This window comes from Hesperophylax consimilis, chromosome 15 (genome assembly GCF_061612785.1).
Source record: "Hesperophylax consimilis isolate HC1 chromosome 15, BYU_Hcon_1.0, whole genome shotgun sequence".
Classification (NCBI taxonomy): Eukaryota; Metazoa; Arthropoda; class Insecta; order Trichoptera; family Limnephilidae; genus Hesperophylax; species Hesperophylax consimilis.
This window is the reverse complement of record NC_142850.1, coordinates 872,090-892,349: the sequence shown is the minus strand read 5'-3', so window position 1 is coordinate 892,349 and position 20,260 is coordinate 872,090. Positions and strand designations below refer to the sequence as shown.

Below are 20,260 nucleotides of genomic sequence, written 5' to 3'. Positions count from 1 at the left end.
TGAGAGGGTATTCGATCGGAGCCATGATCCCTTCTCATCGGAGAGGAGTTACGCCTCACTAAAAAACTCCAATAAATACTTAACCTCAAATAAATTCAAAATAAAAAAAATATGTCTGGACTTACCACCGGATCGTGAGGTCTCATTGGAGTCGTGCCAGGCTTCGACGATCAGAGAGAATGTGCCCTGTGGAAGAGAAAAAGAGACGTCAGATTAGATTTTCCTGGAGAAAGAGCAGTGCGGGACTAGTAGGTCAGTGGGGTTAAGAAGTGTCTGTACAGCGCTTGGCTCGGCACTCGCAATCGCTTATGATGATCGATTGTGGATGTGGATGTACCGCGGCGCGGACTGCACCAGCTTCAGGACTCCAGGTCCGAACCAACACAACACAATCATCATCACAACGCAACGCCGACAGAGTATACAAACGCACACACGCACACACACACACACACACACAGTGTCATAGCGGACATGCCAGACCAAACAATATGCAAACAAGAAACAAAACTCGACTTCTTCTCAAGAGACAACATCAATATTGACACGACTCGTCGAGTGGACGGATAAATAGGATGGACCGAGGAACGAGGCTTTAATAATATGTTTTCTCAAGTGGACGTCGGTTTGTTTTAAATAATTTGTTTGCTGTTTACTCGCGTGGTTCGGGACGGACACGTCCGAAGAACAAGACGATTTCTAAAGCAGACAGACACACGGCTAGCATTCACTAATCAGAACGAACGAATATAGATTAAGTATCGAAATAAAACTCAGTTATCACTTTAACAAAACTACCCGAGATACTAAAGATACAGAATTTAAATAAATAGATAAGATACATTAATAAAGTCAGCTCGTTACGTATATAGATAACTGAAAAGTCGCTAAGTTTCGAAGTTAGATAACATAAACAGAAGTGATTGATGGAGCGTTGGCAAAAACAAACGCGAGTGTAATCCAAGGATGTCGAACTAGGCAAATAATAAACGGAATCTTTCACGGCTAGCTTTCCATTTTAACGTTGAGCGGTGGACGCGCTTTGCATAGGCAAACTCATCGAGCCAGCCATATTAATATAATGTATTATTCTCGTTACAAACGTCAGTTCTACGAACTACTCGACAGTCAAGTGCTTTATGTTCGATTTGGGTGAATATCCAGTTAAAAAATAGGACGAAGTATATCTCATTCATGGAGATCTCGACAATAATGTCTAAACAGGTATATTGAAAACCGTCGTCTCGTTTCCGTTCACACAGTACACGCGGCTTGGAAAGGCCCGTCAGTCCCTTTGATAGACAAAAATGTGCAGCGAGACACGGGGTTACCTAAAATTAGAACCGCGCTGGGCCAGAAAGCGGTGCGGTCACTGGGCAGTCAACCAAAAGGGTTATATTAGAATTGAGACATCACGGCAAAGGGGTTTATGTGATTTGACGACTTTTGCTTGTTGGCCTCTCACTCTCGCCCCTCGCTCCATGTTTTGGAGCCAGGAGGTTAGGTCTTTAAAAAGCCGGAGTGTATTCAAAGCGGCGCGCTCCTACGCGATCGGAATGCGCGCAAACGTTCCCACCGGCGAATTTTAGCCGTACGAAATTTCAATTGGAATTAATACGTTAATCGAATATGGGGGACGCATTCCGCGCCCGTCGCAGCTTCTCACGATACTTGGCGGCGAGAACCGAGAACCGACTCACTGAGCTCACGGGGTGGCTGGCGAGATGCAAGGGTTGAGTTGGAAGTTGGAACAGCTTCTGCTTCCTGGACCTAAGAACATATCGACTGACCCATTTAATACTACCTACCCACCGAGTGACATTGTAATTGTGTGATTCCATAATATCGATGGCTGCCTTTTTGCATTCTAATTAGAGGCTGCGTTGTTGTTATCGAAGCCTGGGAAAAGCTCCCCGAATGCCATTGAATATCGACAATATTATTGTTCGGTGACCTTCCTATATATTCATTAATAAAAAGTACGAAATGAAAGGAATGGTAAATGCCACTCGTAAGCCGTGTGAACCAATTCACGATGCCACAAACTGTTGTCTGTTCAATCCACTCAATCAGTACACACTATTGAACAATCCGTGGACGCATAGTTCTGTTATCATCAGAGCGCATCTGTATGAGAAACGCCATGGAGTTCTGGAAATGCAATTAAAATAATACAATGCTTTAAAAGTGCACTGTACCATACAGTTTAGTCCTGCCGATAATGCAAACAAATGACTTGTTAAATATTCTAACGGAGCCAAACTGTCCGTTCCGAGCGGTTGACTGACAACGAGCAAAGATATTCGATACAAAGATTTTATTTAGTGTGACATTTACAAAATAAAATGATTTTTATGTTGTAGTAAAGTTGTCAGGAGGCTGTGATAAAACATTATTAATTAAAAGTTTTCGAATAAAATAAAGCTTTGCTGGGATATTTCTTGTCGGGAGATAAATAGTGGAATATCCGAATATTTAACGGGGAAGGAAGATACGAGCGCACATAAAAAAGCGCGGTTGTCAAAAAGGGACGAGAAGAAACACGAAATACCGACTGGAAATAAAAATCTCGACTCGTATCTCGGTACAGCATCTGACATTCTCCACGGAGATGCATCTTGTTGTCGCGGCAGGTGGAGTAAGGAGGTTGGTCGCTGGACGCTGGACGCTGGGCGCTGGACCGCTGAGCCAACATCCCATCAAACCGGTCTGGATAAGTGTTACTGTCTTACCAGATTTACAGACTCCGCTAAATTTCCTCTCGCTTTTCCATGCGGCTGTTTTATTCGACCGATAAAAATATTTTATTTCATCCCAACGTCAAGATTATATTTAATAACTATATGAGAGTCAAAACTTAATGCAAATAAAGAAGCTGTGAAACTATTCACCTCAGCGATGTAACAGGACGCGATAGATCTCACGTTACGTACCTACTATAATTAGCATACTTTGCAAATACGGGCGGCTAATGAATGGAATTGGGACGTGTACACTGTACAGTGGTCAGTGGAAACTGTACAGAGTATAATTCACAGAAATGCATTGTTTGAATGTGGTCACTTGCTCTAGGTGACAGACCGGGTTGCATCGAGCTCCGAGAATGCAATGTATACTTTTATAGTATATTTGACACCAACGATCTTATTTATATTCATGATTCATTGAGAAACGAAATTGTTTTGATACAAAATGCAATCATATTTTTGAAACTCGTTAATATTTAATTGCTATTATATATTTTTGATTCATTGTTAAAAACAAAAAATTGATTTTGAGAATTTGAAGGTGAACAAGATGAGGCCAAAACACGATAGAAAAATCCAAATGGCGCTGTGAGTTCATTTGGAATTAAAAATACAATCGACGATGGGCTTACTTGGAAAAGGAGAGAGGCTCGAGGATCCGATGTTACTGTTACTAATTAATACTCGGCCACTGTTTCTTGCTATAATATCATAATACACCGGAACACATGGCGAGTTCACAAACAACTACGTGGACATACTTTTATAGTATATTTGACACCAACGATCTTATTTATATTCATGATTCATTGAGAAACGAAATTGTTTTGATACAAAATGCAATCATATTTTTGAAACTCGTTAATATTTAATTGCTATTATATATTTTTGATTCATTGTTAAAAACAAAAAATTGATTTTGAGAATTTGAAGGTGAACAAGATGAGGCCAAAACACGATAGAAAAATCCAAATGGCGCTGTGAGTTCATTTGGAATTAAAAATACAATCGACGATGGGCTTACTTGGAAAAGGAGAGAGGCTCGAGGATCCGATGTTACTGTTACTAATTAATACTCGGCCACTGTTTCTTGCTATAATATCATAATACACCGGAACACATGGCGAGTTCACAAACAACTACGTGGACAATTAACCGCAATGGTAGGAGTAAAAATAAATCTACGAAAGATGATTAATACCACTTATCTCCGCTTATAACGAGATGTCGATATTGGGATGTCGCGATCTTTTGCAGTTAAGAGAGCGAATAATCGATTGGACGTAAATCTTCATTCGGAAAAATAAATAAGAATAAGAGAAGTCTAGGATTGTATAACATCGCCGATTGTATAAAATCAATAATCCGAGACGAATCTCTAATTTGGAACTGAGAAACGATTCGAATTGTCTCCGAAATGGACGAAAGGAATGCCAGCTTCGAGTGAATGCAAAAGCACACAGAGTTTGGACGATGATTTACGACGGAGTCATATAATCATTAGGTCCAAGCATCTTTATGATCGCTTCTCATTGTCGCCTTTTGTGGAGATTAGCCATTCCGCTTTAAAACAGCCATCGTCACTCCATTCTCTGATGGGAATAAAGCAAAATAGCTACCGATTTCAGACAAAGGGATTTTAATGTATTATTTATTATTTTACGAGCTACCCATACTAGAGTGATTCACAATGAAAGAGGTGGTGTTGTAAAAATATCATCGGCCATACTATACATACGGGAGTGGGGGCAGAGCAATAAAACGTCTCCAACGGCCGTAAATCTACGGGACAGTTCCGGGTAAATGGAATACACGGGCAGGACAGTGTGACGTGATCGATGGAATTGAAACTTTTAAAGGAATACAAAGAAGACCTGTCAGTTATAGTTTTCGGTAGCAGATTAATACTAAAGGTGATGAAAAGAAAAAACGACAATATTGTACAGAAACAAATAACAGCAAAACCTTTTGTTTGTTCCGAAGGACTCCGGCAGATTTAAAGACGGGCCAGTAGTAAAGTAGCCAGTAGGCACTATGGGCAGGACAACAGCAACAGCTGACCGGAAAGAGCCATTGCATTAATTCCTTGTACTTTAGAACTTTAGACAGATGGCTTGTCCTGTCTTGGCCATTAATTGATCGGTAGCAATTAAGCAGTCAAGATGTCTTCAGGCCGGCTGCGGCAGCGTGCACACTAATAATTAATGTTGTCTCGCGAGAGGTCAGACACGAACACGACATTTTTAACTTTTCGACATCTGCTCCGGAATTTTGGCAATTGAATGATATCTTATTAGGGCGGATAAAATCACAGCTCGTTGTGCAATTAAAATGCCGCGTTTTTTAGTTAATACCAAATTTGTAGTACTCTTACTAAAATAATAATCAGCCTTCTTGGGCGCTCTGTTTCATACTCGTTTGATTATTTATAGCGATCAATTGATTGTATTGGTCGACATTTGAAAGATAATTTGACTCGGAGCCAAGCGGCCGGTGGCGGTGGCGGTGGTCGGGTGGAAGATCCAGAAACGATACAATAGCTGAATGTATAGACGAGGAGATGAGGACAGTGTCAGATCTGTAGGCGGTCGTGAGGTGTGGAAGATACGATGGAAGACGGAGCATTCGTCCCGCACGTTCATCTCACAATGGATCTAGAACTTGGAACCTGTGTGAAACTGAAACCGTGAACCGAGGAGATTCATCCCGTTACCAAACGGCGCGACCGGCGACAGACCGTGTGAAAGTGACTTTTTGTGTCAAACGGGGTAAAATGTAAACAATTAATCAATCTATAATTTTTTATCAGTTATCTTGCAAAAATATCCAACAACCAAATGAAGTCAAATTATACCCGATAAATATAAAATCTTTTGTCAAAATCACTTATCCGAACCATGTCTTACGATGCGTAACTTTCAATGTATGTCATCTTATTCGTCTATTGACAGTCCTGTTTTAAGATCGCAAAATAAATTGCAAAAAATATATATTTACTTGCTGGCTACTGGCTACTGGCTACTGGCTAGTGGGAAACGAACGGTCATCAATCCCCATGTCTCCCACACTTCTAATATTTCATCTTCAAATTGGCTCCCCCTCATTCGAACAAAAAAATTGCCTTCCGCTGCACATTTTTTCAGACTAACTTATTCTATTTCCGAAATGTTTGCCAAGGAACATCGAACAAATATTAAAGATATGGGAAGAAGATACAATTTCAAGTGTATGCTTTATTTTTCTTTACCCCTCGGAGTTTACGTAGTAAATTGCTACTTCACTAAAAAACACAGCACATTGAGGCGGGGGGAAGACAATATGGAATATCATGTTTGAATATTCGACAACGATATTATTCTTTGAGCTAAAAAATAAAACATGTTCGTGACATTGTAAAACATTATGTCTAAAAATTCGCGAAAATAATGTAATTTCATTTTAGTGGATCAAGTGCGGCGGCGATAATAAAATGTACAGGAATAAAGGAAAGGCTGACACGCAAGGGTCAAGCACGTGTTTATACAGTATTGACCACAAAGTAAAGTGTGCCATTACATTACACGGTTACAGGGGTAAGGGGAAAAGTAAAAGAGAATACAAGCTCACGTTGTTTTATTACTATTCGGTAAAAAGTAAATGCAGCACAACAAAACTATCATTATGACGTCTGTGTTTTTATGGCAGATTCTTTAAACGTTCGCATTTGGACTAAAATATACTGCCTAATCAGAGGCGGGTAATTACCATGGCCACAATACTATATACTGGGAGATGCCGTTAATTGTAGGACGGAACCGTGACTTGAAGCACTCATTTAGCGAGCACACAACGGGCATGAACTCTTAACCGATAAATTACCACGTAACAAGTAACAATGAGGGATCATCACAACAAACGGCTATACGAGTAGGAATAGCAATAATTACACCACAAAAAGATCGTGAATATGTAAGGCATTTGAATTCCCCTTTATATATTTTATACTCACTAGTAAACAATTAAACAACGGAAGCAAAAACCGCTTTGGCAAACAATGAAGAAAATCTTCATAATAACGAGATCAGAGCGGAATTGTTCCGCTGATTGTTTTACAGATAAAATTGCGAATTTAAAAAAATGTGATTAATAAGGCAGATTATCTCTTGGCTCATTAATAAGTAATAGAATTGAAACAGAAAATTAATCATCTGTGAAGAGTTGCTTTGATAAAAATAATAAATTATATAGCTATTTGCAAAACCATCAAACATTATTATTCTTTAACATAGGACGATTACCTAAGTTTACAGTTGCACGCGGATTTAAACCTTATGGCTAAAGTAATTTGACAGTTTAATCCTTTTCCTTTCCGAATGGTTCCCGGTGAAGCCCGAAGGTACAATTCTGCGTGACATCTTGCAAGCGGCAGCCGTACCAAAAAAAGGCTCGCCCCATTTTTACATCAGTGATTGGTCTTATTGGCTTGTTTTAGTACTGACAAAACAATGAAACGCATCGTGAGAAAAATCATAATGGATATCTTTTAACCTTTATTGGCCAACATAAACTTTGATGAGCCACACAATGTTGGTTTACATTCATTTAAATTATTGCATTGGAATTGCAGAGAGAGTTGGCGATAAAGCGCAATAAAATATAAAAGAAACTGACCGCATAATCCACATACAGAATCAGGTAATCAGTGAACAACTGCTATTGAGCTTTTATACATAAATAATATCGATTAAGGCAATAAAAGTACTACCTATTTAGACAGCTAGACTATAACAGAGTATAATCCTGCTTCAAGCGGGGATAAGTGTCGTCAGGTCATCACTAATTAGGGAGTTAGCAGGAAGCAGTCGTGCTGTCGAAATCGTATCAAGGAAGTACAGTTACGATTGGCTGGATATAAGTCCACAAGGCAAGGTAAGGATCCGTCAGTCAAGACGGGGGCCATCTGTTGGCTGTCAGTGGGGCTTATGCCGGTGGTAGTGGGGATGGCCGGCGGAGATGGTTCTGCTCAGGTAAACAGCCGACACATCTCGTGAAAACCATCTGCTGTTTCCTTTTGCTTATAAATAATAAAGGCAGAAACCACCAAAACGCCAAACCAATCCGAGATGCACTAAGTAAACATTTGTTCCTTCGAACTTTTGTAAGGACTAATTTGATCAGACGATTTGAGAAACAATACCGTATTTTAGAATATACTGCTTTTTCATTGAATTGGCACTAATTTAAACGATAAAAAGTGAAAATGCTTGATAAAGAATGGATGTAAAAACAACTTTTTGTTACTAGTTTAGGGATGATGTAAAGTTAATTTAAATGAACATTAGGTTGTGACTTACCGGCCAGGCAAAGTCGAAGGGGAACCGGATGGGGTTGACAAACCCCTCGACTCCGTTGTCGGTCATGTTGACCGAGTTGTCACCGAGCACAGGAGTGGTGACGTCCCCGAAGGTACAGGGAGAGGTGGTATCGATGTTGGCCTGGTAGTGCTTCAGGCACACCCGGAAGCGGGTCCGGCACGGCAGCGGGCACGGCGCGCCCGGCGCCACGCGCCCGCCCGCGCAGCACGCGCCCCCCCGCCCCCGCCCGAGCGCGTTGTTGAACGTCTTCAGTCTCAGCTCGAACAGGCCGGAGCCCGACACCTGTAAACACAAACAGGATTATTACTATATGGAACACAAGCATCAAGAACAAACAAAGCTAATGGAGTGATTGAAACCGGCAATAGATCTAATGACAAAATAAAATCAAATGCCGCCCGGATAAGTGAATAATTTATGAAGACTTCAGACGCTATCGGATCATCGCGGATAATCGATCGTCTAGTAAAAAAGGGAACAGAACACAAGGTCAACAAGTCTAGCGGGCGTGAGACAGCCAACATTGCCTCGCGAACAACGGAAAAAGTTTCCCAGAATTCCGATGGCGGTAATTATTCATTCCCATATCCCACATCACTGCCGACCCCAAAACACATAATAACTAACAGCCAAGAGCTCGGCAAACTCGCCGATCGATTGTACCAGCGATGACCAACATATTCTGTACCAACATATCAACTCATTATTTTACGCCAATCCAGTCTACTTCTTTTCAGACCTACCCTTTATTAAATCGCTTTCATGGCTACACATTGTCCTCAAGTTGAGCCCGAAGCTCGTGAATCACAATATGAAACACGTTTTTTAGTGGGTCGAGTTGAATACTTAATTTACCGTCTTACAAATTGAGAAATTGTGAATCGGGTCTTTTACTTATGCAAATATTCAATTCGGACACGAAACGAGGACAGTCGTGTTATGATGAATGATATTTACACGATAGGCGGAGGTTTGATCATAAAACAACTGCCACCGAGGTTTATTTAAACAAACTGCCACGAAAAACGGGGGGTTTTATGAATTCACACATTCCCTTCTAGGTACGGGATTCGACACAAGTTATACTTATGCACACATCCGCTTAAAACAGAACACCCCCATGAGAGATGCAAACAAGATAGCAGGAGGTGGTAACACGGTTCTAAACAAACAATACCCCTACGCTTTGCAGAACCTGCGAGGACATTCTAATAGAATATAGAATATAATAAGAATAGTACCCATCTCAAGTACATTATGAAATAATAATTCCACACTGGCTAAATGCAGGGGATTCAAATGGGGTTTGATGTTTGGCCAAGCGTAAAGAGCAAGTGGGGAATAGGGGGTGGATGTAGTCGAGTGTAGCTGTAGGTGAGGGGAGGTTAATCAAACACCATTGTTGCTTTACTCGAATGTAAATTGACAGTTGGTTGATGGGAGTGGACTGTTGTGTGTTATACAACTTGTATTAAACTAACTTGTATCGAAAACTTACGGTATTTCGCAAACAAAATAATAGATACTATTCTGTCGTTGTTTAAAAGTGAATAGGTATCGATTCGACGTAGCGATTCTTTAATTAATTAGTGGATATTTTTATAACGCCGTGTACAATCAGGAGAATACTAGCTACGCGATCGATACTTGATTAAAGGGGAAACCGCTGTAACACTACACCTTTCTTTTACGGTGGATGAAATACAATTTACCCCGAGGTACATTTATCCTCACCCTTCCGAAACTATATCCACATGGGCATTCAACTGAAATGGGCAAATGTACAGCAATTGTTGTTAAAACGTTTCTGAATAATTGAAAAAAATAGGCCCTTAAAGGTACGCCAAACGACAGCTTCAAGGCCTTTCCCAGCAGATATAGTTAGTAATGTGTTTATACATATAGTAAACCGTTGGATCTGTCATTGCAGCCATATAGGTCGGCAGCGGGCTGAAGGTCTTGTCAACTGTAGAGTGGGTAGAATGAGGTGCATAAAGTGTGTAATATTTAATGTCGGAATACTGCGAATGCCCTTGGAGACCCATTATGAACAACTGTCATCACCATTCGTGTACAATAGGATACATTTTACAATGGCGCAAGTTTTTACATTAATTGCATAATACCAGAGAATTTATAAATAACATCCGAGTCATAAGTTCTGTACTTCTTGAAATAATCATTTCCTATGGATGATGTCAGTTGGATTCCTCTGGCATATTTTCGGCTTTACTGAATTCGATGTAAATTCTATTCAGACAACCGTGAAACGTTCTCATTCGAAACCTTAAAATTCCAGGCAGTGGCACGTACCTACACAGTCCCGGCTGAGTCACCGCAATACATGGCACTGTGCAAATCTGTTCGTCCGATACACTATCACTACACTACACTAGGTACTAAGGACGAGGAAAACAACTAGCCGAGCACGAGTTGCAGGAGTCGACCAGCGCGCGCTTTGCACACCGTACGACTTCAAGTCAAGTATTCTTTGAAACAGTTGCAGAATTCATGGGAGAACACAAGGGAAAAGATTCACTTTGTGCGGTTAGTGTGGGAATTACACCAGCAAGGAAAGAAAAGGACAGGCTGTGATGTAAGAAGGCCTCCGGTTCAGTGTTTAGCGGAGCCGAGTTATGGCATGCAGGCACTAGGCAATAGGCAATAGACACTAGGTAGGCTGATGCAGGCGTGGGCCACTGTTGTGAAACGCTATACTGCACTGAACAGTACCGTACTGTGTATGGCGGCAGCATTCGACACTGGATATTGAGCACTAATGAATCAGGGATTAGAAGTCATTATGCCGCGCCCGCCCACATCGGGATCGATATTGAAATCTGCATGATTTTACTCTTCAGGATTACCTCTTCCCACGATGCAATCGCTCATTTTTCATATCATAGTAACATCTGCTAGAGATGACACGCTTGAAGCTATTTTTCAGCGAAAGTGTTTGGCAGTGATTGATTTCGAGGTTACCTGCTTTATTAAACATGTAAATGTCAAAGCTTCAGCAATGCTAGTAATGTAACACACCTTTGTCGTAATGCTTCTGTACAAAAACTCGAATACCTTTAACTTGTGCCGGCATGATTTCAATGGAGTAGAAATTGAATTTGTAAATAAATTATGTAGAAAAGTAGAATCAACCAGTGGATAGGAATCGAATCGATAACTGAAAACAAATTGGGAATAAATAATTGATCGACGGAGTACGGGAAGAGTACCTGTCAAATCACGATGTAGAGAAGTTCTAATATACAAGTTACAGTGGACGTATTCCGAGAGACATATACATCTCCACCTCGAGTGTACGAGTATTTACGGTTCAAATTAGTGCGGTCACACAAATAATAGAGATACAATGGGAGATGAAACTTGTTCGCTTTCGTGTCTACGGTTCTATGAATAATCAATGTTGTTTTAACGGCAAGTTCTACGACTGATTTATACAGATGATTTGACGGATATCGCTTTCGTGTTCAACATCCAATAATGATATACATAAGAGCCGAGAGTACTCTGTAGTAAGTCAGTATGGACGAAGACACGTAGTGAACTAAAATACTCCGGGGTTCGTCAGTCAAAATAAAAACAATCGGAAGTACGCTAGAGCCGGTATTCTCAAGACCGGCGTAAAATTAGAATGGATATACACTTATTATAGTATAAAAATGTTTTCGCTAGAAATAGTCTGTTGGAGCCAACGCGACGACACGAGAGGCGCCGGAAACTTCACGTTCAAATCTTATAACTGGGAATTTATAGATATGGCAAACGCAAGAGTATTCTCGTGTAACGTAAATCAATGTCCATAAACACAGCGTCGTAAATCGTTGCGTGAGTGACGAGCATTTTAATTCCAGTGTTGAACAGGCAGTACAAGTTTGTTTGTTTGATCAAATGGTCGGAGTAGTTTTACGGAAGTGGCTCAACTTGCCTCCAACCTCCAAACAGAGGAACATTACGACAGAAGAGTTAATCGGTCACACAGAACAATAACTGCACCTAATTGCTAACTGCAACTAACTATTCTTTTCGGGGTCCCTGGTACTTGGACAGCCGCGCCGTTCGCAAAAGCGCGCTCTCGTCGGCCACAATTACACGAGAAATACACAAAGCCTCGAACGGTTAATTAAATGGAACCGCCGAACCCATTGTAAAGTCACAGGTGAGCCAGCCATAGAGACAATGGAGCATTAAGAACCTAAGAGACCTTCACAAATGTGAAGCAGAAACATCCGAGACGAATGACAGTTGCGTCATTCGTGTTACCAGTCGAGATAATGAACCATTGTAATTTCGGGTATAATGCAACGACACACTATACTATCAGAATTTGCGACCTAATGAACATCATACTTTATGACTGATGACTTTCTAAAAAGGCCAAAAAATATTATTCAAAACTGCAACCGAATCTATCTAAGTGAGTGGCCAAGTACGAACACAGAAGAGCATCGGTCTTATGGACGGCAGCGAATAGCTCGAGGAGAGTAGAGCGTGAACTGGGCATAATTTAATTTATCTCGAACACTAAATACTCGGAACTACTCCCGACGTTGGAAGGTACTGGCACTCTGGCAGAGCAACACGTCGCGGAAAATGAAGAAAACGTAAATATTTATCGCCGAGAAATACACTCGAATACGCGAGGAATAACTGACGTAGTAAGTTTTTCTTGTTTATATTAGGCGGCGGGGAAAATTTATAACAAAGTTACTCATCGCCTTGAATGAAATGGAAGGTCGGTCAACTTTGGGCCGTTGTTATGCATTCTAGAGTGTAAAAACACTTTTCAATGAGTTGGGAACATGTAATCCACATTACATTTCAACTACCCAGACAGTAGCCGGTAGCCACCAACGATGGTGATTGGGTAGATATATAAAAACATTATGTGCGCCTGAAAAGAAAATACCAGCAACTGTTTTAAAATAAAGATCGCTGTTTCAACACGGACTAAAATTATTTCAAGTTGAAGTTTTAATAACTGTAAATAAAAACGATGTCTGAGATATTTAGATACTCTAGTGCTAAGGTTGATTACGAATATATCTAGAAAGCGAATAGGACAATTTGAGTCGCTTTGTACAATGTACAGCACAGTGCACACATCCGAATCGCCATACGCACAGGGTCCTGAAGGAGAGACTAAAAAACCACGACCACGACAAAACCGGTATGGAAGCATCTCACTCATTGAATCACGACTCTGTACCTGTATACCTGAATAATACATATGACAATATAAAGTGTGCAAAACACACAACAGGGAGTGAGTACTTTAACTTATTAAAGCAAGGAGCGTGGTCCACGAGGAAGCATGAGGGGAGCACGGTGGCGGGGAAACAAAAAGTGGTCTCCACTTCCGACCGAAGAGGAATGCATTAGGGGAAGCTGGTAGCTGGTAGCGACATCTCGCACTGAATGTGGATGCACCACGAAGGCGAGGAATGGGAAGGGGACTATAATAATTATGGTCGCGAATTTAATTAGCCGCCGTGCTCGGGAACACGGCCCCGAAATACACAAGGTCTTTTGTTCGCCATTACAACCGACCGGAAAGACATTTCTCGCTCAAAGGAAAATTGCGAACATTAATCAAACTCTTATAAAGTTCAACAATAAGAAAATAAATCGAGACATACGCTTTGTATCTTCGGTGAAATTTAACTCAGTAGGTTGGTAGAGTAATCAAGTATAATGTAGTAATAGGAAGTGGTCTCGCCTAATCGAATATAAGTAACACAGCCAGTCGGGTGGTTTGGAAATATCATCCCAGGGCCAGGGCTAGGGCCAGGGCTAAGAACAAGAAGCACCCAAGTACATTAAACAGCGCTTCCTAATAGGGACGGGCGCCTTTGACGGCAGCAGCCAGATCAAATGGCCCGTTAAGTGGACAAGTGACTAGGCCCTAATCCCTCGGACACACGGGGGCAGATTAGGTGGAGCGTTCTAAGTAATCCGCTTGTCACTTAACCGACTCATTATGCGACATTTAGACCACACGGCTAACTAACATTTGCTAATAACATAATATCTCTAGCCAATTGTGTCCGACGCATACTTGAAAAGATTTTCAACCCGTTTTGTGTAGATAAGCCGCCAAACATTGTTGAACATGGACTATTTTTAAATGGTGAACGGCTCAACAGTTAATCTAAAAACAAATCTCGAACGAGCATCATCAAATTGTAAGATATATAGCAATACAGAACATCGGAATCTAGAGTGAGCATCTTTAGACTAGACTGGACTGGTACTGGTAGATGGCTAGATCCGTCAGAGCAGAGGATCGGGAATCGTTAACGTAATAAAAGGCGTTATTTCATGTCTGCAGCCGCGGGCTCAGAGAGGCCTACATCTCTGATGCTGCGAAGATGCGCGGATATTATATATGTAACGGGGCAGAGCAGCCAACCAACGACAGATTAACTATTAGATAATTATTATTGTCCGTGATGAACAAGATGGCAGGATGACGACCCACATTGCCAGAGAAATGGCGGCGATTCCAATTTGTGAGACATGACTCTTAATAGTCATGACGGAGCGATTATAACATGAATACCCGTTTTCACAAGGCTCAATAGAGATGTTCAATATGTTCATAATAACGATCGGATTGCAAATTACAAGCCAAAAAGCGATTAAGATATCGGTTCAAAGTTATGCAACAAAAAAGGGCAATAATTGCCGGAGAGGTTACATAAATATTTGTATTATCCGAGACTTGCTGTAACGGTCAGGTGCTGAGAAACAGGATCCACAACTGCGAGTGCAATTCTCCTCTCACGTACTGTAGGTAGGTAGGAAATTATTATTATTACAGACTGTACTGCCGTGCATGTCAAGGGGCCATCATTTAAATCTTGTTAATTGATTTAAAAAATAATTATTAAGAAATGTTGCAAAGATTGGGCTTCGTTCCTTGGCGGAGAAATTCTTTAATTTATTGCTTCAACTGCAGTGAATTGATGCCAAAGATAATGAGCATTATGCAAGATCTTTCTTCATCATTAGTACATCGAGAACAAATGGCATGGAATTAATTATTCAGTGAATTGCAATAATTCTTGGCGAATATCAAAATAAGGCATCGATGTTTTAGCTTTCTCCGGGTGATAAATCTCTGGGAATTGGTAACACACTAAGCGACAAGTGGCCACGCACCGGCATTCTTCAATCCGTGACAAATTTAATAACGGTGCGCGAGGATAATCCGGCCATGTTTGGTGCATCGCATACTATACGAGCGACAAGCCAACCTCCGAGTCGGGGAGGAATGCGAACCTCCATACGCTATACAAGAATTAGCGGAATACACAAAGAAAAGTAGAGATTCTTTTCAAATCGCTGAATCGAAGGAATTCCGAATCCTAGACGTGTGCAGTACGTACGTCCATTGTTTGAGTAATTAGCAAATGAACGATAGTGAACACGGACATGTTCTTTATAATCAGGCTCTAATTGATCGACTTTCCTGTTTGGGAAACAAGTGACACTCGACTAATAGTGACTGTGGCGTATAATTGAAGGCTGGTTTCTTTGACTGAAGGCATAAAGGGCTGCAGGGCATCGGGCATCAGGCTAGCTTGACAGGAATGCAGAAAGAGTAGAGAGGAGCTGTCACGGATAATCCAGTGACACGGTAATTAAGAGGGGACACAATACAAGGCTCCAGAGAGCCAAACGGCCAAATGAACAATAAACACGGTGACATAACTGGACATCTTTTATTCATCACGAGTTATGGGAAACTTGGAAACCTTTATACATATTACTGCTTGTCGGGGGAACGCTCGCCCTGAATCTATGATTCGGTGAAGGGGTACCTACCTATTCAAAACGATTTAGCATTTGAACATGTTTATAGGTACAGTAACTGTGTAGTATTTATAGTCTGCGAAAAGGCACCAAGCTTACTTGCGAATTCAAGAAGCTGTCACTGACAACAAACTGAATATTGAAGATATCAGTTCTTGAGGAGAAACGAGGAACAAAGAGATACAGAATCTATGTCGATGGCTTCTTGGGGACGGGCGTGCTTTACGGCAAAATTTATAAAAGGCCTGTACGAAATATTATACAAAAAGCTCAAAGCGCATCGCGAAAAGTAGTCGGGAACGGAATACGCCCGTCAGCCGGCCGCAGCGAGATGCATCTATCTCCTTTGGCAGCGTTACCTTCGCCGGAAGTTAGAGCGAGGCGATTCGATAATGCTCGAAATGCTTTTCCGTTCAGTATGAATAACCAGTCCTGAGGCACGGCGAGCGATCGCACTACACAATACTACTTGTCGGGGGACTCGAGATCTCGGTGCATCTTGGTCTCTCTCGCGGCGGATGCAAGGCGTAGGAGAGAGACAGTCCTAGGACTGGATGGTACTGGATTGATCGGAGTGTGGATTGTGGTCGGATGAGCAGCAAGCGTGGGAAAGTGATGATCGTGTATAGACTCTCACACACCAGCGCGGCCGCACACCTTGCCACCAATACACACACCGCACACAGGTAAAGAGAAATAAAATGAAGTCGATTATAAATCTGTGCACCGCACTTGCCAGAACGTGTAAGCACGATATTATATTAAAATAGGCAACTCTTCATCAAAAGCTTATACATTAATGGAGGTACGTCAGTCGACCTTTGAGAAAGTCTAAATTGTACGAAAAAAAACATTCAATTTCTAAATCATACAACGTTTCCTGATACAATATCAAAGATAAAAATAATAAACGAAGTTATTGATAAGTGATGAAGACTTAATAAAATTACTACACATTTCAAGTTTCATAAATACTATTAATTTATGACATTTAAAAGCATAATGTTATGTTTATTGCGTTGGGACCACATTTAAACAAAAATTGTCTATGTTTAAAATAACATTACAAGAGACTTGAATGAATTTAATGTTTACACTGTTTTGGCCCGCGGCCGTATTCGGTATCAGAGTACAAGAGGTAGGTAGCTGTTAGCAACAAACACAGTAAGCATTCGTGGTTGGTTTTTATCTTTGATGTTGTGTTTTTATTCTGTTTTCGCCCTGGGAATACGTCCCCAACTACCTTCTCATTCCTCGGACATAGGCCACTGTCAGTCCGTAAGAAATTCCTCAAAAAAACTTATTGAACTGAATAGGAAATAGAATACCTACCAAGTTGGAATCGTTTTAATATGTAGCTCGGTACAGGCCAATCTTTTTAAAGATGGCACTTTTTTGACAAAGTTTTTCCTTCTTAACCCGCAAGTGCCGAAAGGTGTGTACTGGGTGTGTAGCGAGGTTTATCAATGCCGTTTAAATTGCGATTCAATTCGCCGACGTTTTTGTTTCATTCTTCAGCTTCATAACAAATATCAAATAATTATTAAAGTAAATTATTTTTTAATACATGTTGTTCTATCAACTGTGTTCTGTGAAAGAATGTTTCTAATTTTTCCAAAAACTCAATGAAAATTATTTTTTAAAACTATCTTAGTTAGGTTATCTTAAGTAGGTAGGCACCTATATATAGGTGTAATATTGAAAAAACGCGAATAAGAAAGACCAAATAAACACGACGATTTCACATTCGAAAAAATAATCTTGAACCGGGAAATGAACGTACAAACAAATTTATAAGATGAAATCCAAAACAACGGTCGAGATAAAACAGGTAACAAAATAAGTTTGAAAAAGGAATGAAGTCCCGGTAAATGGGCAAACTTTTTGTTTTGTTTTTGATTGTTGACGGGTTTCGGTAATTCGAAGGGTTTTGTTTATTTGTTGTTTGGATGGAAAATCCGATTATTGATATCGCATTAAAATTAAATCGACGACTAAGGTATTATTTGTATTCCATGAATTGTCAACAACGAAAATTATTATGGAGAGGTTAAGTTTCAACAATTATTATGATAATTTAGGGTTTTCAAACATAAAAATTATTATAAATCTTCTACAGAGATTTTAAATACCGGGATATTAATAATTATACATTACGAATAACATGGACGTTGAAATGTAAATACGAGTGGTAAAGTTTGTTTGGCATTGTACGATGATGTGTTTTTGAATGTCTTTTACGTAAATAAAGACACCAATGAACATAGCCGATTACGAAAAAGCAGAAAACATAAGACGATAAACGTCAGCAAACCTACTAACGAGCCGTTTGTAAATTATGTAGTCAATATAACGTCTTAATTAATTATGATTTTATAATTTTATGACCTCAAAAATTGCACAAAAAATACGTCTTATAAACTTAATGGTTTTAGGTTATTAAATTGGCAGCATAAAACATTATACCGGCGCGTGTTTTTAAATAATCAGGGATACCAATAAATTTAACTTAAAAAAAAATAATATGGCATCGCTATTTTATGACCGCGTGATGACATTTTTGTTTGAATGCGGAGGTCTATGAAAGTATACAGAGATTGACGTAAAATCTAATGAAATAATAATCGTGTAAACGAAAGGTTTTTAGAATTGTATGCTGTCATGTTTTTTTCATTCAGAATTCGCTCACATATTGATATGTTTCACGCCGGTTGGTTGTAAACGCACGAGAACGAATGCCATAAAGTCCCGATTCTAACTTTCGAATGACGAGGTAAAAGTTATAGATTGATTGCACGGAACGATCACCTCTGTTGCATGACTTGGCTAACTGATGGGTGATGAGTGATGAGTAGATGTCGTATAATGGAGTTGGTTGGCAAGTTTGCCGCCTATCCGATGGGGTTGGTACCGGAGATTGATGGATTGACAGGATGCAGATGAAGATGAGCAGTACCTGGTGACTGAAGGTGGCGAAGAACGCGAGGCACAGCAGCCAGGTGGCCATCGTCTGTCCTCTGATGTTACCTCCTCCAGGAACGCGCCATACGCGACCAGAAGGGCCGCGAACAGGACACCGGCTCACTATCAGTCAACACTAAACAAAAACACAAGTCGATGATTGACAAACTCTGAATTAAAACAACAAACTTGATGTGTCACACTCTCGCTTTAATCCTCGTAGGTTCCGAAAACCACGAAATTGTAATTATTATTCACCAAGTTATGATAAACACACGCGAAAAATCCGAAAATTGTTGTTATCCATTATTTAGGGCACATTCGAACACAGGGGTAAGTCGCGAACTTAACCGGTATTTCACAGTACACTTAATTAATTAACGTAAAGCGGGGTAGTTTAATAAATTGTGTAATTATCGATTAGATAAATCGGTGCGAAGCGATCAGTCCCGTTTTGCAAAACAAATCACACACGTTTCGGGAGTATAGGACCGCAGCGTCGACCGGCCGAACGTATTCGAAGCGTGGCTAGCCGAAGACTGACGCGCTCACTTCACGGTGTTCGCCTCGCGAGGGGAGATCGCTAATAGCGCCACTGGAGGCGGGCGGCGGGACGCCCAACCAAACCCCGCAACTGTTATTTTAGTCCATAGATGGTGTTCTATGCGCCTTCGCTACCAACCCCGTAGTCAAACAAATTGAATATTCATGTGGGGGTGAAGGGGGAATTCATTTTTGCCAAAAATTCTACAATATTTTTTGCTGTTCGTGTATTGATAATTTCAGTGAGGATTAGATTTTTTTTCACAATAATATAATATATTTTATTTATTATTCAATTTTTATAGAATTATAATAATTGACGATTATGATGAAATCGAAAGAAGAGTAAAAAAAATATTTTTTAGTAATTTTATTTTTACAATCATTTCAACTAATTATTACAAAAAAATCTTACCGTAATAAAATGATTTCATTTTCCTTTGATACTTGGTGGGAAATGCTTAAATATTGTTTTACTTCTATCAACTTCGATAGATTCTCCGAATGTGTTTCAAGACCAAGAAATCGTATCTGAAAAAAAATCACATTGTAATGAGCACATAAGGTACAAACAAATAATTCCTTAGTAGGCGTTGACACCTGATAAAATGAATGCAGAGTAATTAACTACTGTAGACCTTGGAACTAAATGTGGTTGAATATGACAGAATTCATCATCTACTCAAATCCTCGAATCGATAAAGAATGTACTATAATATGATTTCCTCGCAATCATTTCGTCACAAAGTTTTCGTGTATGGGTCAATTGTTTTGACCGAGTAAGTACGGCAGGTGACGTACGACGCACGCAGCTGCGCCCGT

The 20,260-nt window shown here is 40.3% G+C and overlaps 1 protein-coding gene across 1 annotated transcript in view; it reads right to left on the bottom strand.

Annotated features, from left to right (window-relative positions):
• The window catches only part of LOC149417150 (uncharacterized), a 36,046-nt gene extending 16,628 nt beyond the window's left edge, over positions 1-19,418 (bottom strand). Inside the window, exons 1-3 of the mRNA XM_089639916.1 lie at positions 18,891-19,418; positions 8,081-8,383; positions 126-186 (exon numbers count right to left, since the gene is read on the bottom strand). Of these exons, the coding sequence (XP_089496042.1) occupies positions 126-186; positions 8,081-8,383; positions 18,891-18,941 (415 nt within the window). The 5' untranslated portion in view covers positions 18,942-19,418. The remainder of the gene's footprint in view (positions 1-125; positions 187-8,080; positions 8,384-18,890) is intronic.
• Between the last annotated feature and the right edge of the window lie 842 nt (positions 19,419-20,260).